Source organism: Lampris incognitus, chromosome 20, assembly GCF_029633865.1.
Source record: "Lampris incognitus isolate fLamInc1 chromosome 20, fLamInc1.hap2, whole genome shotgun sequence".
In the NCBI taxonomy this organism is placed as follows: Eukaryota; Metazoa; Chordata; class Actinopteri; order Lampriformes; family Lampridae; genus Lampris; species Lampris incognitus.
This window is the reverse complement of record NC_079230.1, coordinates 10,157,526-10,181,292: the sequence shown is the minus strand read 5'-3', so window position 1 is coordinate 10,181,292 and position 23,767 is coordinate 10,157,526. Positions and strand designations below refer to the sequence as shown.

General features: G+C 47.7%; 1 protein-coding gene across 1 annotated transcript in view; it reads left to right on the top strand.

Annotated features, from left to right (window-relative positions):
* Positions 1–23,383, top strand: part of plcb3 (phospholipase C, beta 3 (phosphatidylinositol-specific)) — a 107,674-nt gene extending 84,291 nt beyond the window's left edge. Inside the window, exons 14-34 of the mRNA XM_056300152.1 lie at positions 3,870–4,017; positions 5,021–5,122; positions 5,483–5,556; positions 5,749–5,845; positions 6,197–6,281; positions 6,576–6,700; positions 8,551–8,705; positions 9,105–9,266; positions 9,768–9,867; positions 11,165–11,269; positions 12,658–12,752; positions 13,298–13,442; positions 14,512–14,547; positions 14,904–15,013; positions 16,237–16,346; positions 17,641–17,800; positions 18,412–18,488; positions 19,355–19,444; positions 19,611–19,668; positions 22,217–22,303; positions 23,031–23,383. Of these exons, the coding sequence (XP_056156127.1) occupies positions 3,870–4,017; positions 5,021–5,122; positions 5,483–5,556; positions 5,749–5,845; positions 6,197–6,281; positions 6,576–6,700; positions 8,551–8,705; positions 9,105–9,266; positions 9,768–9,867; positions 11,165–11,269; positions 12,658–12,752; positions 13,298–13,442; positions 14,512–14,547; positions 14,904–15,013; positions 16,237–16,346; positions 17,641–17,800; positions 18,412–18,488; positions 19,355–19,444; positions 19,611–19,668; positions 22,217–22,303; positions 23,031–23,348 (2,439 nt within the window). The 3' untranslated portion in view covers positions 23,349–23,383. The remainder of the gene's footprint in view (positions 1–3,869; positions 4,018–5,020; positions 5,123–5,482; positions 5,557–5,748; positions 5,846–6,196; positions 6,282–6,575; positions 6,701–8,550; positions 8,706–9,104; positions 9,267–9,767; positions 9,868–11,164; positions 11,270–12,657; positions 12,753–13,297; positions 13,443–14,511; positions 14,548–14,903; positions 15,014–16,236; positions 16,347–17,640; positions 17,801–18,411; positions 18,489–19,354; positions 19,445–19,610; positions 19,669–22,216; positions 22,304–23,030) is intronic.
* The last annotated feature ends 384 nt before the right edge of the window (positions 23,384–23,767 follow it).

The window sequence follows — 23,767 nt, the reverse complement described above, 5'->3', positions numbered from 1 at the left end:
GTACGCCTGGTCTGAATCATCCACAACCTCCCTTTTTATTCCCTCCTGTCCTCATCAGCCTCCCCGCATCATCCCACTGTCTAAAAAAGTAACAAACTCAATACCTTAGTCATGGCGTACCACTCCTCTGTGAGGAACAAGAAAATCAAAAACAGCAACACACGTGGATCTGTTGATCCTGATGCCACGAGTGTTTGCCAGTATCCAGACGGCTTGAGCTGTGCGGACCAACATGTGACCTGATCCTTTTGCGATCCCAACACGGCTTCTGATGGGCCGTATGGGGTGTGGGCAAACCTCCCTGTCTGTCTGTGTGTTCATGGGTCTGGGGTCTTTTTAAAGATAGTTCTGTCCTGGACACTTGTCCTCAATCAAATAATTCATCTGGTGGCCCACGAGTTGACTACAAGGCAGGATAAACTGAAATAGCGGCACAGCGGCGCAGTGGTTAGCATGGTCGCCTCACAGCAAGAAGGTCCTGGGTTTGAGCCCCAGGGTAGTCCAGCCTTGGGGGTCATCCTCTGTGTGGAGTTTGCATGTTCTCCCCGTGTCTGTGTGGGTTTCCTCCCACAGTCCAAAGACATGTAGGTCAGGTGAATCAGCCAAACTAAAAAAAAAAAAAAAAATTGTCCCTAGCTGTGAATGTGTGTGTGTGTGTGTGTGTGTGTGTGTGTGTGTGTGTGTGTGTGTGTGTGTGTGTGTGTGTGTGTGTGGGCCCTGTGATGGCCTGGCGGCCTGTCCACGGTGTCTCCCCGCCTGCTGCCCAGGGACTGCTGGGATAGGCTCCAGCATCCTGGCAACCCTGAGAGCAGGATAAGCAGTTTGGATATGAATGGAGGGATGGATAAACTGAAATATGTGGTTTGTTTCTGTTGTAAAAGCATCTCCAGGATGTTGTGACTCAATCTCGCCAACTGCTAACACCCGTGTGGAAGATTAGCTCAGAAGAAGAGAGTTAAATCTGTCCGTATTCTCAGAAATAACCGTCTGGTGGTCATACCTCACACCATGTATGGTGAGCAGATCTGGAACAGCTGGATTTGGTGTCGTACTGAAGGAAACCGCGTCGTTACACACACTTGGGGGAGCAAATTAACCTTTGACCTTCTGCTTTCAGAGGGGTCTTTTGAGATGCTCGCCACATAAAAAAAAAGACGGTACATGTCTCAATCCTGGAAATGTTGGTTCATCCCGTCGTTTTGAAATCAGTGTTTCTGTGTCACTGGACACTTCAGCCTTAACGAGACGTGACAGGGAAGAGAAACAGGAAGTACGGGGTGAAAGAAGAGAGCAGGAAATGAGGCGAAGGTCTCGGGCCAGATTCGACACCCTGTGTTTATGACATCTTGCGTAAAGCTGTTTTATATGTCCCAATGCTCATCTGACACCACTTACATGTCCAAACACGCGGCAGCGTCGTCTCTGTTCAGACACTCGGCACGACAATAGAGGAGCGCGGGGCTAAACACGGCGCTGGATGAGTCTTTTTACCCATGAGCCCGGCTGTAAACAGACCGGCCGGGGGCTTTGAAAACTAACTAACACTATCTCTGGCAGTGCGCCCAAGTTTACATCAGAAAAGGCTTTGGCGATCTTAATGGTTTATATCAGGGGCGGACATGAGCCTCGTCGTTCCTGAAAGGATTTGTACTTAACGCCTGTTTATAAAGTTCTGGGAACTCTGATGACTCCAGAGATATTGAGCTTCCCCTCCGCCTTGCCGCCAGTGTCGCTTCGCTTGCATCACACAATGTTGTCAAGTCACTGGAAACGCACTGAAAGTTCAGCGTCAGACAGGGTCAAAGTTCAAGTGAGTTGAACTTTGAGCTCCGTGACTATGTGAAAATTCGTAGCGTGTGCGCTAATCCAGCAGACGGGCTGTTGCTAGTTTTGGCAGGAACAGCCTCACCACAGGAAATACATGGCTGAGTGTTTGGTGCTGATCATGTGGAAGGTCCTATAGGGATTTTTTGTCTTTAACTGAGGTCTGGCTGAGTGCTACACAAACTCCAAGGGTAAACAAATGTGAATGTGAGTCATGGAGACGAGCAGCAGAGATCTGTATCTGTAACCTGGCAAAGTGTTATTGATTTTAGTTGATGTTAACATCGCCTCTGTGACTCCTCTCTCGTTAATCGTTAATCTAATAGTTTAAATTAAGTTTATGTCTGTGGGATGTTTGCCCCAGGTTTTAGTTTCAGCTGGTTCAGAAGGCCTCATGCAGACCTGAGCCTTATACTTCACCCTTTCTTTTTTTTATATATATATAAATGTATTTTGGATTTTCTCCCAATTTAGTGGCCAATCGATCCCTATTTTAATTCAAACACCCACCCTCGTACTGCATGCGTTCGCCAACTGCATCTCTCCGGCCGGCAGTCTCGAAGGAGACCGCCTCCCCACTTTCGTGACAAGGCGACTCCAGGCCGAACCACTCATTCACGTGACGAACACAAGCCGACTCCGCCCCCCTCCCAAAGACAGCGTTGCCAATTATCGCTGCTTCATCGAGTCCGGCCATAGTCGGATCTGACGAGACCGGGGCGCGAACCCCCGTCCCCAGTGGGCAACTGCATCGACACAAAGCCGATGCTTAGACCGCTACACCACCGCGGACCCTACTTCACCGTTTCTGATGGATGGGGGATGATTCAAGGGTTCAAGTTTTTTGTCCCCCCCCCCCCCCCCCCATTCTGTCTTTATTTATCCGTTGGATAGAAAGGGTCCAGTTTAACGACTAAGCCCTAAATACTCTACCAACTTTGTTGAGTCTTGAAATCACATCATTGGACCTGCTGTATCGGATCAGGCAGAAGTCAGTTGTAGATTCAACATCCACTAATCCTTCCTGTCACAGCTTTCTTCTTGACTTCACTTAGATGAGTGATGAAACGTACCGCTCAATAAACGTTGTGTCCAGATGAACTGATTCAACCTTCTTTGATTCCTTACTTGGATTATTGAGCATGCATCAAGACCTCTTCCTTCTTTAATCCGGTCCTAGTGTAGCCGCCGCTGTTTCTTTCAAGGAGACGGGGTTTTGTTATGATGTACTTCAACGACTATGCCTGATCAATTCAATTATCCCTAACGTTGTGGTTTACCTTAAGGCCATCCTCGCCAAAATGAGTGAAAATGTCTTTATGCATGCTCAATAAGTTGAATCAGTTCATAAGTGTGGGGATACCTGCACTAGTGAGCACATCAATCTGACTTTAGACCCGTTACAAAAGCATTAGTACCGGGTCTAATGTCAGATTGATGCGTCCACTAGTCATCTCCATCTTTTTATACGCATGTGAAACTTGGACACTCACAGCAGATCTCCAGAGAAGAATAAGTGCAGTGGAGATGAGGTGCTACAGGAAGATTCTAGGCATCTCGTATAGTGACCATATTACGAATGAAGACGTGAGAAGAAGGATTACACAAGCCACATGAAGACTTGTTGACAATCGCCAAGAAGAGAAAACTGAAATGGTACGGTCACATCTCGAGACGTTCCAGCCTTGCCAAGACCATCCTGCAAGGCCCAGTGAGGGGCGGGCGAAGACGAGGAAGACGGAAGCGATGGCTGTGTAACATCAGAGTGGACAGGCCTTGACTTCGCCAGCTTACAGAGGGCAGTTGAGGACAGACAAAGATGGCGAGGACTGGTTGGGGATCCAACAGCGGTGCCCCAACGGCCTCTCGAGAGGTTACGGGATAGGTGAGGTGGGGTGAGGTGAGGAGGACACCTGCAGTCAGTTGAGACTGAAGACGTCACTGAGATGGGTGACGAAACGGATCTGTCGATAAAAGTTGTGTCCAGATGAACTGACTCACCTGTCTGTGGTTTTGGTTTGCTGTTGTGTCTCTCGGTGCTCCAGCTGGTCCCAGGGCAGCCGCTCCCCACCCCTCAGGAACTGATGGGGAAGATTCTGATCAAGAACAAGAAAAAACACCATCACCACCGACCGTCGAGTGGAGGCAGCATACGGCGGAGAGAGCTGGAGGAGCAGTCTCCGCCTAACAACGGTATGTACACACACACACACACACACACACACAGAAGCAACGTGAGCCTTGCAAACCAAACAGCCGTCGATTTTCTTTTCTTCTCGAGTGTTTTACGACCACAGCCGTGTTTCCGTCCACATATAAAGCAAACCTTTAAGCAAACTATTGAAAAGTAGAAACCCCATCAAAACTGAATCTGGACCTTGGCCTTTTGACGGTTTTATGCGAGCAGCGATGACACTTGGTCGTCAGAAAGATTCAGCAGGAAAGCCGAGGCGAGTTTACGAGACTGACTTGCCATTGGGCGAAATGGAAAGTGCTTCTCAGCTGCATGATCTCTTACGTCACGTCTGCTTTTCCAGCCCCTGGGCTCCGAAAGGCTTTATCTGCTGTGTTTTAGTTCCTCCTTTCTGCTTCTCTTCCTCACATCTCACAGTTCCCATAACAACAGCGTGGTGTATTGGGGTGTCTGGGTGGCGCGGCGGTCTATTCCGTTGCCTACCAACATGGGGATCACCAGTTTGAATCCCCATGTTACCTCCGGCTGGGCGGGCGTCCCTGCAGACACAATTGACCGTGTCTGCAGGGACACTAGCGCCTCCTTTGGTCAGTCAGGGCGCCTGTTTGGGAGAACTGGGGGGGGAATAGTGTTATCCTCCCCACGCGCTACATCCCCCTGGTGAAACTCCTCACTGTCAGGTGAAAAGAAGTGGCAGGTGACTCCACATGTATGGGAGGAGGCACGTGGTAGTCTGCAGCCCTCCAGGGATCAGCAGAGGGGGTGGAGCAGCGACCAGGACGGCTCGGGAGAGTGGAGTAATTGGCCGGATACAACTGGGGCGACAAAGACGGGGAGGGAATTCCCCCCAACCCCCCCCCCCCCAAGAAAAAGCTTGAAGATAACTTGAAGAGCCACTAAGCGAGAGGGGGGCTTTAACCAGACAGAATGTTTCATTTTTGTGTTTGATTTAAACGACCTGTCGTCAAGTTTTGTGGATCTTGCTTTGCTCGTTTGTTTCAGACTGCCCTTTGAATGACGGAGACGGGGCCCAGCTTCTGTCCAACGGAGAGGAGAAGTTGGCTGAGAGGATTGCCAAAGACTCAGATCCTCGCAAATCCATAGGTGGGTCGGACATGGAGGACAACATGGGGGATGCATGGCTGGATGGACACATGGGTGGATGTATGGAAGACAGACAGACAGACAGACGGATGGATGATGACATGTAAATGCTTGGACAGAAAGACGACCAGATGGATATATGATTATTTGGAAGAGGGTTCGATCTACACTCAGCAATTATGCAACGTGCAGGCTCAAGTTTTCTGTCCACGTGTTGGTTCGTCTGTCCTGCATCAGCTCCTGCCAGCTGCATGTACTTGTTTTATGCTTGTGTGTGTGTGCGGGCGCAAGTGTGTATGTTTGTGGTTTGTAATTTGTCATATGCTCGTATAACCGGTGTGTTTATCTCCATCGCACCAGGAGGGGAAGGTGAGAGTGAGGAAGATGAGGAGGACGAGACGGTGGCGGAATTGAAGAAACCGAACTCTGATGAGGTACGACTCACCAGCTGATTGGTGGATTGATTGATACAGCAGTGATGTATTACATGTGTGTGATGGTTTCTCTTTTACCTCCTCCTCTTGTTGTCTCTCTTTGTCTCCCTGTGTGTGTCTCTCACTATGTCTCTCTTGTGTGTGTGTGTGTCTCTCTCTCTGTGTCTCTGTCTCTCTGTGTGTCTCTCTCAGGGCACAGCCAGCAGTGAGGTGAACGCTACAGAGGAGATGTCAACGCTTGTTAACTACATAGAACCTGTTAAATTTAAGAGCTTCGAGGTGGCAACAAGTAAGTGTGTGTGTGTGTGTGTGTCTGGGTAGACCAAGCTCGTTAGTTCATGTCACCTCTCCTATGTAGTGGCTCGTTAGGTTGACAACTCAGCTAAATGTGTCATTTATGTTTCATGATGAGTCCAACACACGTGTACGAGCGCACACACACCATCACACAGACACATGGCAGATGAATGGTCTTAATCAGTTTTTAGAACTTGTGGATTTCCTCTCTTCATTGATATATTCTGTCACGCTGTCTCTCTCCCACGTTCTCCGTCTGTCTCTATCTGTCCGTCTGTCTGTCTGTCTCTCTCTCTGTCTGTCTGTCTCGCTCTCTCTCTCTCCATATATGTGTCTCTACCAGAGAGGAAAAAGTACTTTGAGATGTCGTCCTTTGTGGAAACTAAAGGCATGGACACGTTGAAGAGTTCCCCGATTGAGTTTGTCGAGTATCCTTGGACTGTTTGCATCTCATGAATTTTCTTTTCTTTGGTTCTCAGGATGGCACATAAACATTCTCTCTCCTCTGTATGCCCACACCCCCAACACACACACATGCACAGACACAGACACACACACGTAGTCACCATCTGAGTTGTTAGTAACCCCAAGGTATGTTGGACAGTGCAGAAGAAACTCTTTAGTGTAGTGATGTAAGTACTCTCATTTGGTTGCACGACACCCACAGACACAGGATAAAGCCCGTCTTACACAGCGTGTCCTCCTTAACAGTTTTCCTTTAGATACAACAAGAACCAGCTTAGTCGGATCTACCCTAAAGGAACCAGGGTGGACAGCTCCAACTACATGCCTCAGCTCTTCTGGAACGTCGGCTGCCAGATGGTGGCGCTGAACTTCCAGACCCTCGGTAAGGTCCCCTCACCTCATCCTCGGGGGTGACGGAGAAGCTAGGCTACTCCCTTCAGGATGCCACTGTAGGTGGATATGCGAGCACAGTGCCGTGCTGGTTTCAGCAGGACTACGCTCACCAACGTTAGTCTTATTATTCCAGGACATTCTTTTTGCCACTTAACTGCTTTTTGGCAGTTTAAAAACTATAAACACCTCAGAATACGAATCCTTTATTCGGCAAAAACATTTAGACGTACAAGGAATTTGGTTTGCACGTTGCCCTAGCAACACAAAACCAAACAGTAAGAAACACAAGATGAAACGATAGGACAAATTAAAAACTAGACAGAAATAGATTAGAAAAAATAGAAATAGATTGATCCATCTAAGTCGGCACGGTGTGACTAAGTGTACTCTTTAAGGGCAAGCTGCAAGGTGCTGGATCTCCAGCTTGCAGTGGACTGCTAGCTTCCAGCTAGCAGCCCACTGCAGTCCACGGGGTAAAGAAGCTAACCTTTTGCCTGTTCGTTTGTGTGGTGAGGGTCCTGTGGCGCGTTCCGGATGGCAGGGGTTGACATATGTGGTAGACCAGGATGGGAGGGGCCACCCATGAACTCGTTTTCTCGACATTTGACTTTCAAAATGTTCAGCATTCTGAGATTATTCCCACCTCTTTTCAAGTATCTGATAGCGACTGCATTTACACTTATAGCTAGATAGCTTCTTTTTTTTTCGACCCCCCATTCTCCCCAGTTTGTAACAGGTGAAACTGGGAGGTGTACCTTTAAAACGTACTTGCTGGATGCGGGAGAGGTGGCGTCATGAGACGGTGCCTTGTGTTCTTTGAGTTAGTTGAGCGACACGCATTTGGTGAAGGGATGCCTGTTATTTAGCTTCTGTTCTTCTTCTGCTTCTCAACTCAAGCGTAACGTTTAGGCTACGTGTGGCCTCTGTACTGTCCATGTATGATCGGAGAACATGGTGCCATGGAGACCCGGCATCGTATGGGCGATGTATGTACTACGGGATAAAGCAGCAGTGTGGAAATCCCCATCTCGTTGTCCATTGACTCTCCGAGCTAATCAGCTATCCCGTGGCTCTTGCTAACTAGCCACATGCTGCTAGCTCTCTCCACCTACGCCAGCCCAATGTTACAAATTGTATCTGACCAATTACCCCTCTCTTCCGAGCTGTCCCGGTCGCTGCTGCACCCCCTCTGCCGATCTGGGGAGGGCTGCAGACTACCACATCTCCTCCGATACATGTGGAGTCGCCAGCTGCTTCTTTTCACCTGACAGTGAGGAGTTTCGCCAGGGAGACGTAGCGTGTGGGAGGATCACACTATCCCCCAAAGTTCCCCCTTCCAGGTGCCCTGACCAACCAGAGGAGGCGCTAGTGCAGCGACCAGGACACATACCCACATCCGGTTTCCCACCCGCAGACACGGCCAATTGTGTCTGTAGGGACGCCCGACCAAGCCGGAGATAACACGGGGATTCAAACCGGCGATCCCCGTGTTGGTAGGCAACGGAATAGACTGCTAAAGAATGTGAATGGGGGAACGTTTGTGTTCGTCTAAAGTGAGGAGGACTGAAAAGGTCAAAGGTCACTCATCGGCTTACATTGAACTTGCAGTTCAGCTGAGGCGAGCACACAGTTTTTGCAGAAAATCTGATCTTTTCCAGTCTGATATTATGAGGAGTGTCCATGAATATGAGCTGAGGATCCTGGCTCACATGTTTCTTGTCCTCCCTCCCCCATCTGGTGTCCCTTCATCCTTCTCATCCCTCTTTCATCTTTCTCTCCTATCCCTCTTCATATCCATCCCATTCTTCTTCTTTTGTCCCCCCCGCCCCCCCCCAACAGATCTCCCCATGCAGCTGAACATGGGGGTGTTTGAGTATAACGGAGGCAGCGGCTACCTGCTGAAACCTGAGTTTATGAGACGCACAGACAAGCACTTCGACCCCTTCACCGAGAACATCGTGGACGGGATAGTCGCCAACACGGTCAAAATTAGGGTGAGGACAGAGAGAGAGCGTATGTGAGCGTGTTGCGTGTTTGTGTGGGTAATTGGGATTTGTATCATGTTTGCCTCATTTTGTTGTCGTTGTGTTATCTTGTGCTAATTTGTGACTGTGATAACCTCTTTTCATGTTGTGTACGGCTTTTGTTTCTGTCCCTGCAAGTCAAATGGTTTTGTCATTGAGTTTTTTCACTGAGTCCATTGTGTAGCAGTGTTGCTGTGTCGTGTGACTGTTGGGCTGGGTTCATTGTTTTCTAGGTGTGTCTCCCGCTGCAGATGTGTAATGAGACTATTGATGTTTGTGTGACTTCGATAAAAAAAGTAACTACTTCAGTTGGGACATGTAACTTTGGAAAGTTCTAGTAATGTGGTTCCCGGATCCTGTTTACTTTAGGTAATTTCAGGCCAGTTTCTGACAGACAAAAAAGTGGGTGTGTACGTTGAAGTGGACATATTTGGACTGCCCGCTGACACAAAGAGGAAGTACAGAACCCGGACGTCCAATGGGAACTCTCTAGATCCTGTCTGGGACGATGACATGTTCGTCTTCAATAAGGTGAGAGACACACACACACACACACACACACACACACAAGGCTCCTTCACCTCCCATCCCACTGATTTCACATGTGGGTTGTTTCTCCTCACCTGGTATTGTCTCAGTGGCTGCAGAATGGTTTTCTTCTTCTTTGGTGCTTCAATAATCTGAAAGTTAGCTAGTTTTGGACAAAAGACAAAAGGTCAAACTTTGTTTGACCTTTTGTCCTCTCTCTCCATCTCTCCCTTTCTCCGTCTCTTGCTCTCTCCCTTTGTCATTCTCTATCTCGCTCTCTCTCATTGTCTCTCTCGCTCATTCTTTTGCTGTCTCTCGCTCTCTGTTGCTGTCCCTCCCTCTCTTGCGCTGTCTGTCTCTCTCATTCTCCATCTCTCTCACTCTGTCTCTCTTGCTGTCCCTCCCTTTGTCATTCTGTCTCTCTCTCTTGCTCTGTCTCTCCCCTTCTCTCTCTCCCGCTTACTCTGTCTCTCCCTCTCTTTCTGTCTTCTGCTCCTTGTCTAGATCGTCCTGCCCACTCTTGCATCTTTGAGGATAGCTGTGTTTGAAGAGAACGGAAAGTTTATTGGGCACCGCATCCTTCCTGTGTCCGTCATCAGACCAGGTCAGTACACACACACACTCAGAGTTGAAATTTTTAAGAGTATCTGCACACTGACTGCAAAAAACAAAACAAAACAAACAAGTTTGTTAGTGTGTGTGTGTGTGTGTGTGTGTGTGTGTGTGTGTGTGTGTGTGTGTGTGTGTGTGTGTGTGACTACTTACTTTTCGGACATGCACATACACTTGCCAACACACTGAGTGTCAACACGGAGTAACTTAGTCACTCATGTCAGTGGTCACTGTTTTGTTTTGGCAAGGAAAGGTTAACTGCATGCACGCAACCCTGGATGCACATGTGCTGCTGCACTGTGAGCAACAACATGAGTCACCAGGCTGCGTCCCAGTGACACACTTCATCAAGTCACCGAGCAAGTGTGTAGAAATCATATCAACTTCCCACAGGTTTTTTCCGAGTTTCCGAAACCTACAAGTTAATTCAACAGGATGACAGAATGGTCAGTGAGGTAATCTCCCGATTGGTAGACACAGGTTTGAGTCCTGTACAACTATACCAGCCAAAGTGTCTGGTGGCGCAGTGGTTAGCAAGAAGGTCCTAGGTTCGAACTCTGGGGTTGTCCAACCTTGGGGGGGTTCGTCATCCCAGGTCCTTCCTGTGTTGAGTTTGCATGTTCTCCCCGTGTCTGTGGTGGGTTTCTCCGGGTGCTCCGGTTTCCTCCACCGTCAAAAAGACGTGCATGTTAGGGTTAGTACTCCTGTCTGTGCCCCTGAGCAAGGCATGGCAAGACAAACCGGAGTTGGTCCCCGGGCGCTGCACGGCAGCTGCCCACTGTTCCTAGCTACACGGCTAGGATGGGTTAAATGCAGAGGAAGAATTTCCCCACGGGGGTCAATAAAGCAATAAAATAAATAAATAAAATATAGTGACACACAGGCTGCACGCTAGCTGGCTGCACAGAAGAGAATTATCATCGCGCCATAACAGATTAAGAAAACATTTTCAGAAGCAGCAGGTTAATGGACTGAAACAGCATCCATATCCTCAGGGACTGATGAAGTATCTACAAAACTGTTTGGATGGAAAAAAAAGTGACACTAGACAGATCCAAGACACCCCAAACTGATGTAAACATTCGACAACGCATTGCACACAGACTCCTTCATGCAAACCCATTTCCTGTTGCTTGTTGCTGCAGCCTTTCATCACCTCGAACAGCCCAAAACCTGCAACAAACACCTGAATGTTCCATTACAACTGCCTGCCTGAGGAGAAAGTAACACACAGCTGCTTTACTGTGCGCTCAATAACACAAAACCCCTCGTAACTGTGTCGCATCCAGGCTACCACTACATTAACTTGAAGAATGAGCTGAACCAGCCCCTCCTGCTGCCCTCCCTGCTGGTCTACACTGAGGCTCAGGACTACATTCCTAATGAACACCAAGGTGAGAATATCGCTCTGTACACAGACACGCACCAGGGTCCTGGACAGGATCTATGGCGGGTTAAAGACGCGGATCATGACTCACATCCTGAGACCAAAGCCTGCCGTGTGTGAACTTGTTGGTATGCCTTTAATAGTAGGATATATGTACTCTCTGACCTCCTCAAGAATGTCCTCTCTGTCTGCACCCCCCCCCCCCACACACACACACTCAAACAATGCTGCCTTGTTTACTGGTGGAAAACGGGACCGCCAAATGCTGCTGTACCCACACCCCCCTTTACACTACCCATAAAACTTCTGCTTTTTACTGATCTGTTGGTGTGTATATTAGGGTGCATCAGTAAAGGTATGAAAACTAACCCACAGCCAACACCTACACTGAACTACACTACCCATAAACCTCTACTCCTGCCGTCTCCACTGGTCTACACCAGGGTGTGCTCCCTTTTCCGATGAGAAGGGATGAAATGGAAAAGGTGTGGTAGGAAATGACTAGGGAGGATTGAGTATTTGTATAGGAGTCAACAAAATGTATTTTTCCCCCCTTTTTCTCCCCAAGTGTACTTTTTGGCCAATTACCCCACTCTTCCGAGCCGTCCCGGTCGCTGCCCCACCCCCTCTGCTGATCCGGGGAGGGCTGCAAACTACCACATGCCTCCTCAGATACGTGTGGAGTCGCCAGCCGCTTCTTTTCACCTGACAGTGAGGTGTGTCTCCAGGGGGACGTAGCACGTGGGAGGATCATGCTATTCCCCCCAGTTCCCCTTCCCCCCCAAACATGAGCCCTGACTGACCAGAGGAGGCGCTAGTGCAGTGACCAGGACACATACCCACATCCAGCTTCCCACCTAGACACAGCCAATTTTGTCTGTAGGGACACCCGACCAAGCTGGAGGTAACACAGGGATTCGAACCGGAATAGACCGCTATGCTACCCGGATGCCTACAAAATGCATTTTTGATCTGAATAAATCATTTTGATTATTTTTGATTAGAAAAAACAAGGCTAATGATGAGGATGGACCTTTTTATGCTCGAAGGAAAACGTCCTGTCCCACTTGATTTATCTCCTTGCCCGTCTTTGTGTTTGTACTGTAAAGTTATGTACCTTCAGATTCTAGGCGTGAAACCTTTTCACATTAGTGCACACTAGCATTACAGGAGAATCACCCCTTCTGGGTCACAACTGCTTTTCTAACAAACACCAAAAGTAGACCCAAACCGTCCACATTGTAACAGGACGTGGAAATGCCCAACTACACTTAGTCAGCTAACAGCTAATGGGGATCTAAATAAACATAAACAAGGAGCCCAGCTGAATTTAGCATCATATTACCGCATGCATGGGCTCAACTGTGTGTGTGTGTGTGTGTGTGTGTGTTTCAGAGTACGCAGAGGCGCTGACTAACCCCATTAAGCATGTTAGTCTTCTGGACCAGAGAGAGAGACAGCTGGCTGCTCTTATAGAGGACAACAGTGAGGTGAGACCCAGAACTCTGTTTGCATACATATTGTGTACTCAATTAAACAACCAACCAACATTTATTTCTGTAGCACAGTTGGCATATAAAAATGCATGGGAGCATGGAGACAATAGAGAGAGAGTGTGTGTGTGTGTGTGTACTGGTCAGGGTTCAGTAGCCTGTCTTAAGGTATGGGGCGCAGTCTTGGGGTCTGGATGTGTCTTGGTTTGATACAAACCCTGGTTCAGGAATAGGATGAATGAAAGTCTTAATATGTGTATGTGTGAACGTGGATGAGAAATGTGGGGCTGTAAATTCATGCAGCATAGAAATTTGTCCCCCGGTGTTCCTTCCTCTTGGATGATGATGTTCTGTTTGTCTTTCATAGAAGTAGCCTTCTCAGGCAAACTGATCCCAAATCAGCTCTTTAGAATAGAATATTAGAATAGAATTTATCAGGGCTAGTTAAGAAGTACAGGCTCAACATGTGCTATTCCATTTCTGTTTTCCCTCAACCCTCCTCGCACTCTTTCACATCTCTCCGTTCCTCCTCCACATCCCAGCATGTCCCAGACCAGCCGAAAGAGGGGGAGACGGAGAAGGAGAGCGATATGATACAGGGGGGGCGACTCCCCTCGCCCTTCCCTAACCTTCCCCCGTCCTCACAAGAGGGGGAATATCCCGACATCATCAACCCACCTACACCAGGTACACACACGCATGTATGCTGAGATACACACACGGATGGACTGACACCAGCAGCATGCAAAAGAAATGCAGAGAGGTAGAAAGGCCGCGTCAGCACTCGCAAAACCCCTCCAATTTAGTTTTTATTGAGAAAACACTGAAGCGATGCGACTGCTCCACCAGCTGTTTCCACAGACAGGGATGTAAAATGAAGAAACCAGGATTATGAATCAGTCCTCATAGGGACTGGACAAGGGTGACTGCTGTACTGTGCTGTATTGTAATGTCATGTAGTACACGTTCCCCTCAGAATCCACAGAACAATCTGTACAGAGATGTTTTTAGCGTTTTCACTTCCAATTTTTCTTCTTCTATTTACCCTTCATGGTGGGCGGCAGGTTAGATTAGATGCACTTTCATGAATCCTGTTGGGAAACTGCAGTGTTGCAGCTAAAGGTGAATGAAAACAAACGTGCTGAAAAAAGAAGACATAAAAGGTAAAAAAAAAAAAAAAAGAGTTTGCGGGGTTAAATAAAGTGAAAACAGAACATATCAGATGACACAAAGCGGCAGCAGCGTGTGTGGGAAGGATGCACACACAGACGAGTATCTGAATCAAGGTTATAAGGAGATGGAAAATTAGAGCACATGCACATGGTGAAGTTGGTCGGGGATGCTGCGGAGTACTCCAAGGGTTTCTGGTGTTATGCCCAGAGGCAACAGCAGCCAATATTCCCAAAATGCCCTTGAGCAATGGCAGCCAACCTCTGTGTACGTGTGTTTGAGCCTGTTCCAAGGACTGGTGCTGAAAGCTGAGGTCAGCGAAGCACCATGATACAATGCAAAGAGCTCTCGCTTGCAATGCGGCCGTGTGGTTGTGTCTGGACCCACACACAGAATATAAACATTTGTGTGTCCTTACATTACAGAACACACCTGCCTCCTGCAGACATGTGCTGCTGTTTGCAGCTCGCTCATTTTCCATGGCTCATTTCAAACATCATGTCAGTCTGCATCTCTTGTCTGTCTGTCACGTTGTTTCTTGACTGCTTCTTCATCTGTCCGTCCATCCGTGTGTTTGTGTCTCCAGGTCAGAAGGAGGACCTCATAGCCACTGTTCTATCAGGTAAGGCCATTCTGCCACATTTGTTTTCACTCAGAAATGTGCTTTCTATCTTTTTCTGCTTTTAATGTAGCGTTGGAGGAAAGCGCATGTGACCGGACAGGGCAGCTCAGAACCGCGAGATTTACACGCGTGGAAACACCTCGTTTGTCCACACGTTTCTTCAAGTCTCTTCCTCTCTGCCTCACACTTTTACTATATCTCCCTTTCCTTTCTACTGACACTGTCTTTGTCTCATCGCTCTTTTTTACTGCCTCCCTTTCCTTTTCTATCTCCCCTGTTTTCTTCCATATTTCTTCCTCACATTCGGTCTGTCCTTCCCTGTTCCCTACATCCCTGTCTCTCGCTGTCTCTCACAGAGCTTCAGGTTCAGTGTACAGAGGAGCTCAGGCAGCAGAAGAACTACACGAAGCTGCTGAAGAAACAGCGCAAAGAGCTGAAAGAGCTGCGCAAGAAACACTTCAAGAAGGTACACACACATACAAACACACACATGAAAACACACTTATTGCGTACTTAAGCAATAGCTCACGACAGGGCATTGTTCCACAACCCCCTTAGCTGTGATATAATCACAATATATCATGGCCTGGAGTGAGCTATTACTTTTATAAAATTGTAAGTATGTCTTTATGCATGCTCAATAATCCAGGTAGGAAAGTCACAGGAAGTTGAATCGGTTCATCTGGACACGTTTGAGAGAAACGTGTCATCGCTCATCTAAGTGACCTCTTCAGTCTCAACTGGCTGCAGGTGTCCCCACCCTTATAAATAATACCGTGGCATAACGACCGAAACCAACGATCGGGTTCATATGCAAATGACCGTGACCATTAGCTAGACTAGAGTTACAATGGCCATGTGTACTAGTCACAGAGGATTGGGGAATGTTTGCAATCACAGCATTGTAAGATGGCGACAGATGTACTCTTATGCCCCCCTCGGTTCAGGGATGGTGGTTCCCTCTTCATGAGTTAGCTCTTCTGTGTTGTGCCATCCTCTTCACCAGAGTCTGATTGGTTTCCCCCAAATACAAGTCATGGCAATGCTCCCGGAACTCAACATCGGGTAAACCAAGCAGACTCTGGTGAAGAGGGAACCACCATCCCTGAACCGAGGCGGGGGGGGGGGGGGTTACGAGTACATCTGTCACCATCTTACAATGCTGTGATTGCAACTATTCCCCAAGCCTCTGTGGATAGTACACATGGCCATTGTAACTCTCATTCATTTGCATATGAAACCGACCACGGGTTTCACTGGTTATGCCACTGTATTGTTTATAAGGGTGGGGATACCTGCAGTCAGCTGAGAATGAATGATGAAACATTCCTCTCAATAAACGTTGTGTCCAGATGAGCTGATCCACCTTTCTGGGATTTCCTTACCTGGATTATTGAGCATGCATGAAGACATGGTCATAAAGCATTGTTCTTACAAATAGGCCCTCCTGGCTGCCTGCACATAGTGCAAGGCGGTTGCTTTGCAATGCAGAGTGATGCTGAATTGTGTAAAGGAGTTAGATGTCATCGCGATTGTGTACGGTCATTATACCACAGCTAACAACCAATCAGATTGTTCATAAATGGGTAGCTCAAATCAAGCAATCACGCCTCACTCATATACAGTGCACACATTAAGAAAGTGCAGCAATGTATACGTAACTGAAAGTGTGTGTGTGTGTGTGTGTAGGTGTGGACCCTCAGTAAGGAGCAGAAGAGTCGGTGTAACCAGCTCCACTCGGACACCCAGAGGAGACGCAGCCAGATGGAGAAACACCTAAAACGCAGCCTCAAGAAGAAGTAAGGATGGAGGGTTGAATCAGAGGGCTGGGGGACTCGATGGATGAATGGACGGATGAAATCAATGGGTTAAAAAAAAGTCATCCTGAAGTAATGATGAACAGATGTGGGTATAGATGAATAAAATATGAGTGGAAGAATAAAAACTGATGGATAGATGTGCAGAATGAGGAGAGGAATGCAGAGAATGAATGGGTATGAAGAGAAATGGAAACAAATTGCTCTAAAAAGAGGAAGTGAGGCTAGAATTGAATGGGGGGAAAATGAATAGAAAAAAATTATAAAATTGTATAAAACTAAAACTTCTCATTAAGAAAGGATGGCAGATGCATAGATTGATGGATGGTTGCATCAGTAGATAATTACCCATCCATCCATCAATATTTAAGAAAAGGCAGAGATGGGGGAAACAATCTAAAATTATGTTAAGAAGCAAACATGATGGATGGATGGATGGATGGGTTGGTTGTGTAAGGACAGACTGAGAGATATGAATCAGTGATGGCAGAAGTGAGACTGAGAAACACCCAAAATGTTTCTAAAGAAACTAAGTGACGACAAAGGAGAGGCAAACTCTTTTCAAAAGTTAAAATGGAGGGGGGCATCTGGGTAGCGTAGTGGTCTATTCTGTTGCCTACCAACACGGGGATCCTGGTTCGAATCCCTGCGTTATCTCTGGCTTGGTCGGGCGTCCCTACAGACACAATTGGCCGTGTCTGGGTGTGAAGCCGGATGTGGGTATGTGTCCTGGTCGCTGCACTAGCGCCTCCTCTGGTCGGTTGAGGCGCCTGTTCGAGGGGGAGGAGGAATTGGGGGGAATAGCGTGATCCTCCCACGTGCTACGTCCCCCTGGCGAAACTCCTCACTGTCAGGTGAAAGGAAGCAGCTGGTGACTCCACATGTATTGGAAGGGGCATGTGGTGGTCTGCAGCCCTCCCCGGATCGGCAGAGGGGGTGAAGCAGCGACCGGGATGGCTTGGAAGAGTGGGGTAATTGGCCGGATACAACTGGGGAGAAAAAAAAGCGGGGGGGGAGGCAAACATGATTGATGGATGGGTTGGTTGGCTGTGTAAGGACAGACTGAGAGAAATGAATCAGTGATGGCATAAGTGAGACTGAGAAACACCCAAGATGTCTCTAGAGAAAGTAAGTGATGACAAAGCAGAGGCAAACTGTTCAGAAGTTAAAATGATAAAATCACAAGTTTTGTGCGCGTGTGTGCGCACACGTGTGTCTGCCTATGCATGCCTTTGTCTGTCTGCATATGTTTATGTGTGTGTGTGTGTGTGTTCAGCGAGCCCCAGGAGCCAGTCAGGAAGCAGCTGACGGCTCTGGAGCAGGAGCTGCAGAAGCAGACGGTCCAGCTGAGGGAGTGGCAGATGCAGGAGCTGCTCAAACTACGGCAGGAGCAACACACACTGGAGAGAGAGAGGAGACACACACACCTCCAAGAGGTATGGAGGACACACACAACCCTACGAGAAATTTATATGTGCACACACACACACACACACACACACACTTGTATAAACACACTAACTCATACAGTCCACATAGTTTCCCTTAGATCTTGTTAAACTGCCACTCAAGACATACACAAATGGACAGATGTAGACTCACACGCACCTCACACTTATGTACATGCATGCAAATGGTGGGTGACCTCTGACAAATTTGGTTCTGTCATTTACTTACATTTGCAAAGACACTTTGACCACACAGACAAACAGGCAAACATGCACACACACCTCCCACCTGATGACTAATGCCTTACACACTGGAAGGTTTTTATCATAGCATGACTTCTAATAAAGGTTGTTCTGCCACTTACCTACTACACCTACAAGCAATATACACACAAACATGTGAGCACATACACACAACACATACACACCTCCCACCTATTTCCTACCTCATCCTTTGCTTATATTTGTTTTACACAAAACCAGATACACAATAAACCTACAGAAAATAAACCTACACACTGACATCACACTATGAACCACACACACACACACACACACACAGATAGAGTGACAGGTGGTGTGCTGGTGTGTGTCTTCAGGCCTTTCAGAAGCTGAAGGAGACGGCTCATGACTGCCAAGCTGCTCAGCTGAGGAAGCTCAGGGAGACGTGTGAGAAGTGAGTCCTGCAGAGTTCTACGTCAGCGGTTCAGGGTTTAAACACACAAACATGCAAACAAACTTTAAAAAGAGTTGGGGGGGGGGCACCATCCAACTTGGCAGGGACTCGAGGTGATAATCGTGTCTCTTAAGTGACATTTCCATCCAGTTGTCAAGGGAATTTTATGAAAACCTTTGAAATATCGTATGTGAAATAGTTGTGTTTCTATTAACTGGTTTTAAGATTGAAAAGCCTCAAAAACAATGGAGACCTTTTTTTATACAATGGTCTCAAATCTTTTCAACATTTTTATATTCCCGGGTGTCCAGGTAGCATAGCAATCTATTCTGTTGCCTGCCAACACGGGGATCGGCGGTTCGAATCCCTGTGTTGCCTCCGGCTTGGTTGGGCGTCCCTACAGACACAATTGGCCATGACTACGGGTGGGAAGCCAGATATGGGTATGTGTCCTGGTTGCTGCACTAGCGCCTCCTCTGGTCAGTTGGGTTGCCTGTTCGGGGGGGGGACTGGGGGCAAGGGTGTGATCCTCCCACGCGCTACGTGCCCCTGGTGAAACTCCTCACTGTCAGGTGAAAAGAAGCGGCTGGTGACTCCACATGTATGGGAGGAGGCATGTGGTGGTCTGCAGCCCTCCCCAGATCGGCAGAGGGGGTGGGGCAGTGACCGGGACAGCTTGGAAGAGTGGGGTAATTGGCCAGATACAATTGGGGAGAAAAAAAAGGGGGGGGGCACTATATAAATGTAATTATTATATTATAAAAAATCCAGAAATTTTTTTCCCCCCATGAAAGCATGTCGATGGAAGCGCAGCCGTTGTTGTACACGAGTAGCATCTGGACTGTCCGTGTTGTGACTGTTTTCAGGGAGAAGAAAGAGCTTCAGAAGATCTTGGACAGGAAGAGACTGAACAGCATCAGCGAGGCCAAGAGCCGGGACAAGGAAAAGGCCGAAACGTAAGAACACACACCTGTGTTGTGTGTGTGTTTATCTGACAAAGCTTGAGTTGCACAGGGCAAACTGTCTTGACTTACCAGGATTCACAACTTCTACACTTTTCTGTTATTCTTTCTCTCTGCTTCCTCTCTCTCCCACACTTTTTCTTGCTCTTTCTCTCTCAAGGGAATTGAATGAAATCAACAGGAAACATATTCAGGACTCCGTCACCTTAATCCGCAGGGTGAGTTTGTACACACACACACACACACACACACACACACACACACACACACACACACACACACACACATACACACACATCTCGTGTTGCTCTGAGGCTGTTTACACCAGGCATTAACATGTGTCGTGGGTGATCTGATCACAAGTGGACGGCTCTAAGTACAATTATGAATGCATCCAATGAGTCCTCAATGCGTCTTGAGATCCGATTGCTCAGGCCACATTCAGAATGCATGTGTCCCAGGCCGCACTGAAGGACCGCCTATGCAGAGGATGTCCGTTGACTAGGTGGTCACAAAAGCCTCCTCTGGGTTTAGTTTAGTTTTTGTTTTTTTGGGGGGGGGGGGTTTCCTCCGCAAGTTGCATTCCTGTTGCTGTCAGGTTTTTGTTTTTGTTGCTCTTCTGAGCCATCCCGGTCACTGCTCCACCTCGTCTGCCGATCCGGGGAGGGTTTGGCCCTGCAGGCAAACTGATATGGGTACAGTTGTGGACTGACAGTTGGTAGGATGGTGAGCGACTGCACGGGATCAGTTTTTCCGGGCATTTCATGGCTGTTGGGGTGAATGCGACCATTTGGTAGTGGTTGGGTTCAGAGGGACAGGGTTTCTTGGGTACCGGTATAATGGAGGATTTTTTCCAGAGGGTGGGAATTGATGCTGTCCTATAGGATTCCCAGAAGATGGGAGTAGCAGGGGTGGGCAATCTTATCCAGAAAGGGCCGGTGTGGGTGCAGGTTTTTGTTCCAACCAAGCAGTTACACCTGTTCCCATTAATCAACCAGTAGAGTCTTTGCTGAGGAACTTGATTAGGAGACACAAGTGTGTAACTGCTTGGTTGGAACAAAGACCTGCACCCACACCGGCCCTTTCTGGATAAGATTGCCCACCCCTGGAGTAGAGGATGGGGGAGACCTCCATACTGCACAGCTTGAGCTCCCTAGCCGGAGGCCGTCTGGCCCTGGTGCCTTGCCAGGTTTGCACCTGCCCAGTTGCGGTCGAACATCCTCCATTATGAAGGGTGGGTGCGTGGGCCTGTGAGATGGGAGGGCACTAAGCAGCTCCTCACAGGCAGCAGAGTGGTTGTAGATGTCAAACTGTGCATTGAAGGTGTTCAGAGTGTTGGTAAAGGTGGTGGGGTCGGTGATTGTGGAATTATCTTGAATTGATTTATAATCAGTTAGTGTTCTTACTTTATGAAAGGCTTGTTTTGTGTTCTTGTGTTCATGTTGTTAAACTCTTGCTCCAATCTGCCCCTTATATTCGAGTATGGCCTTAATAATGTCCTTTTTGATCTGTCTGTTAATTGTTTTAAGGGAAGACCAGTCCCTGTGCTGAAATGCCTTCTGCTTTTCTTTCAGGCTGCGTTTGATAGGGGGGGGGGGGGATCCAGGGTTTGAAGTTAGGATATTTTCAAAAAGTTTTTGTTGGTATGGTGGTGGAGATGCAGAATTTGATATAATCAGTGATGAGTATGTGCATGCCAGTAAGCCTTGTAATTGTGTGATGGTGTCTCTGACCATTGGGTTGTGCAGTGGATTTGAGACTTGATGTGTTTCAGTTCTGATTTGCAGTGTGGAAGCAGGAAGACAACATTATGGTCTGAAAAGCTGAGTGGAGGATGTGCCCGAGTGCTGAATGCATCAGTAATGTTGCCATAACACAAGTCGTGAATGTCCACATACTGATGGAAAGAGGGCAGAACACCATCAAGTCTGCAGTTGTTGAAATCATCCACAATGAACACCGGGGCTTCACGTCAGGTGTACAGACTATGCTGTGGGTTTTGATGTTATTACACCACCTCCTGTTGATAAAGATCCAGACCCTACCACCCCTCTCCTTGTCCGACTGACTAGTCCTGTCAGCCCTTACGGTGGAAAAGTGATGGAGACTGACCTCGGTGTTAGGGAGCCTCATCAAGCCAGGTTTCAGTCAGGGCGATGATACAGGCGTTTCTGAAGGCCCTCGCCACCTGGCACTTGGTGTGCAGTAAATCCATTTTGTTCCAAAGGGAACGGACATTCAGCTGTATGATGGAGGGAAGAGGGGGTCTGAAGAGATGGCTCCTCAGTCTGGTGCGTACACCACCTTGCCTACCTCTTTTCCTCGGTCGGATGTCTGGAGGAAGGATAGCTGACGTACTTAGAGCTGTCCAGTTGTGATGGGATCACCCAAAGACACGTTAATGCCAGGTGTAAACAACCTCTTTGTCTACTTTTGCTGCCTTTGTCATCAACTTTCCTTTTCTCTCTCGCTCTCGCTCTCTCCCCCTTGCTTTCTACACTCCATCCAATTCTTCTCCTTCCTCCTAAACCATTTGGTTCCCTCTCATCCTCCCTTTCAACCTACCATTCCCTGTTCTGTTTTTTTCTCTTTGCTGACCTTTTTTCCACTCAACCCCACCTTTTTCCCCTCTCCATGCTGCCTTTTGCCCTCCACCGAACCATCTCCTTCTGTCTCTCTATAACCCCCTTCCCTCATCTCTACCTCCCAACCTCTCCTCTGCCCCACCCCGCTCTCCCTCATCTATCCCTCCTTCTCCAATTCTAGTTGGAGGAGGCCCAGACGAGGAGGCTTGACAAGCTCATTCTGAGACAGAGGGAGGTGCTGCAACAAATAGACGAGGAGCATCCAGTGGTGAGTTTACACACACACACACACAATGGGGACTTCTCATTGACTACATTTGTTCCCTAGCTTATAACCTTAAGAGTTAAAGGGAAGGTTTACAAGATGGTTGTGAGACCAGCTATGTTATATGGTTTGGAGACAGTGGCACTGACGAAAAGACAGGAGGCGGAGCTGGAGGTGACAGAGTTGAAGATGCTAAGATTTTCATTGGGAGTGATGGAGGAGGACAGGATTAGGAACGAGTATATTAGAGCCAGGGAAGAGGAGAAGAGGAAGGCCAAAGAGGAGGTTTATGGATGTGGTGAGGGAGGACATGCAGGTGGCTGCTGTGACAGAGGAAGATGCAGAGGACAGGAAGAAATGGAAATTGATGATCCACTGTGGTGACCCCTAACAGGAGCAGCTGAAAGTAGTAGTAGTAGATAACCTTAACCATCAGAGCTACCTGCCTAACCTTTACCCCAACCTTAACCTAATCCTAACTTTAACCCTAAAACCGACCCTTTAAAGAAGTAAAGACCGGCCAGAATGTCCTCACTCTGATGGTTTAAAAACTCAAATTGGTCTTGAACAAGAGCACACACAAACACACATCTCTGTTGCCTGATATCAAATATTCAGACCACCTCAATACTACCTTTTATCATGCATGTGCACATATTCTAACCATTTTTCTTTAATGTTTCTTGTTCTTTTCTCAGTGCCTAACCTTTTACTTTTGTCTGCCTTCCAGCTCCAGTCCCGGTTGGTGAGGGATCTGGAGGCAGAGTACCAGAATCTGCCGGAGGAGATCTGCCAGTACCTGAAGACCGAACTCCAGAACAAAGGTCTCCGTAGCGACGCCCTTTTCTCCACCTCATCCAATCACAGCAGTACCAGCTCTGGCTCAGGACCGCCCTCCAACTGCTCCACGCCCACTTTTCCCTCCACGCCCAATCGGAGCACTTGGAGCAGGAGCCTGGACAATAGCACAGCCTCATTGGCTGACTCTACTTCCTCATCCAACACTCCTGTCCTATCAGAGGGAGAGATGTCTTTTAGTGTAAATTAGTCCGTGTAAAAAAAAAAAGAAGATGAATTCTAAACATGAAACACATTTTGGGGTATATAATGATAGTAATGTGGGATAGTAATTATACGGGGTATTTACTTTAACTAATTTTATTCTTTTTTATCAAAGCTGTACTGTTGGTTTTTACTTTGCAGGGTTTTTTTTTTTGCGTCTTTTTGAATATCCCTCGAGTCATAACCAACTTTTTTTTTCACGTATTCATGTCTTTTACTGGTGTTCTTTTAACACTCTAAACCTTTTTACAACATTTTATTTCCTTATTTTCCAGTGTCGATCTTACGCCCCTTGTTGCTTTGCGTCTGTTGTTGCATACTGTTCACTGCAAAGCCACTCCCGAGAGGAGGCGCACACACTAACTCCCAGTGCTCAGAAGCACCGTTCCACCTTTTTTTATTCAA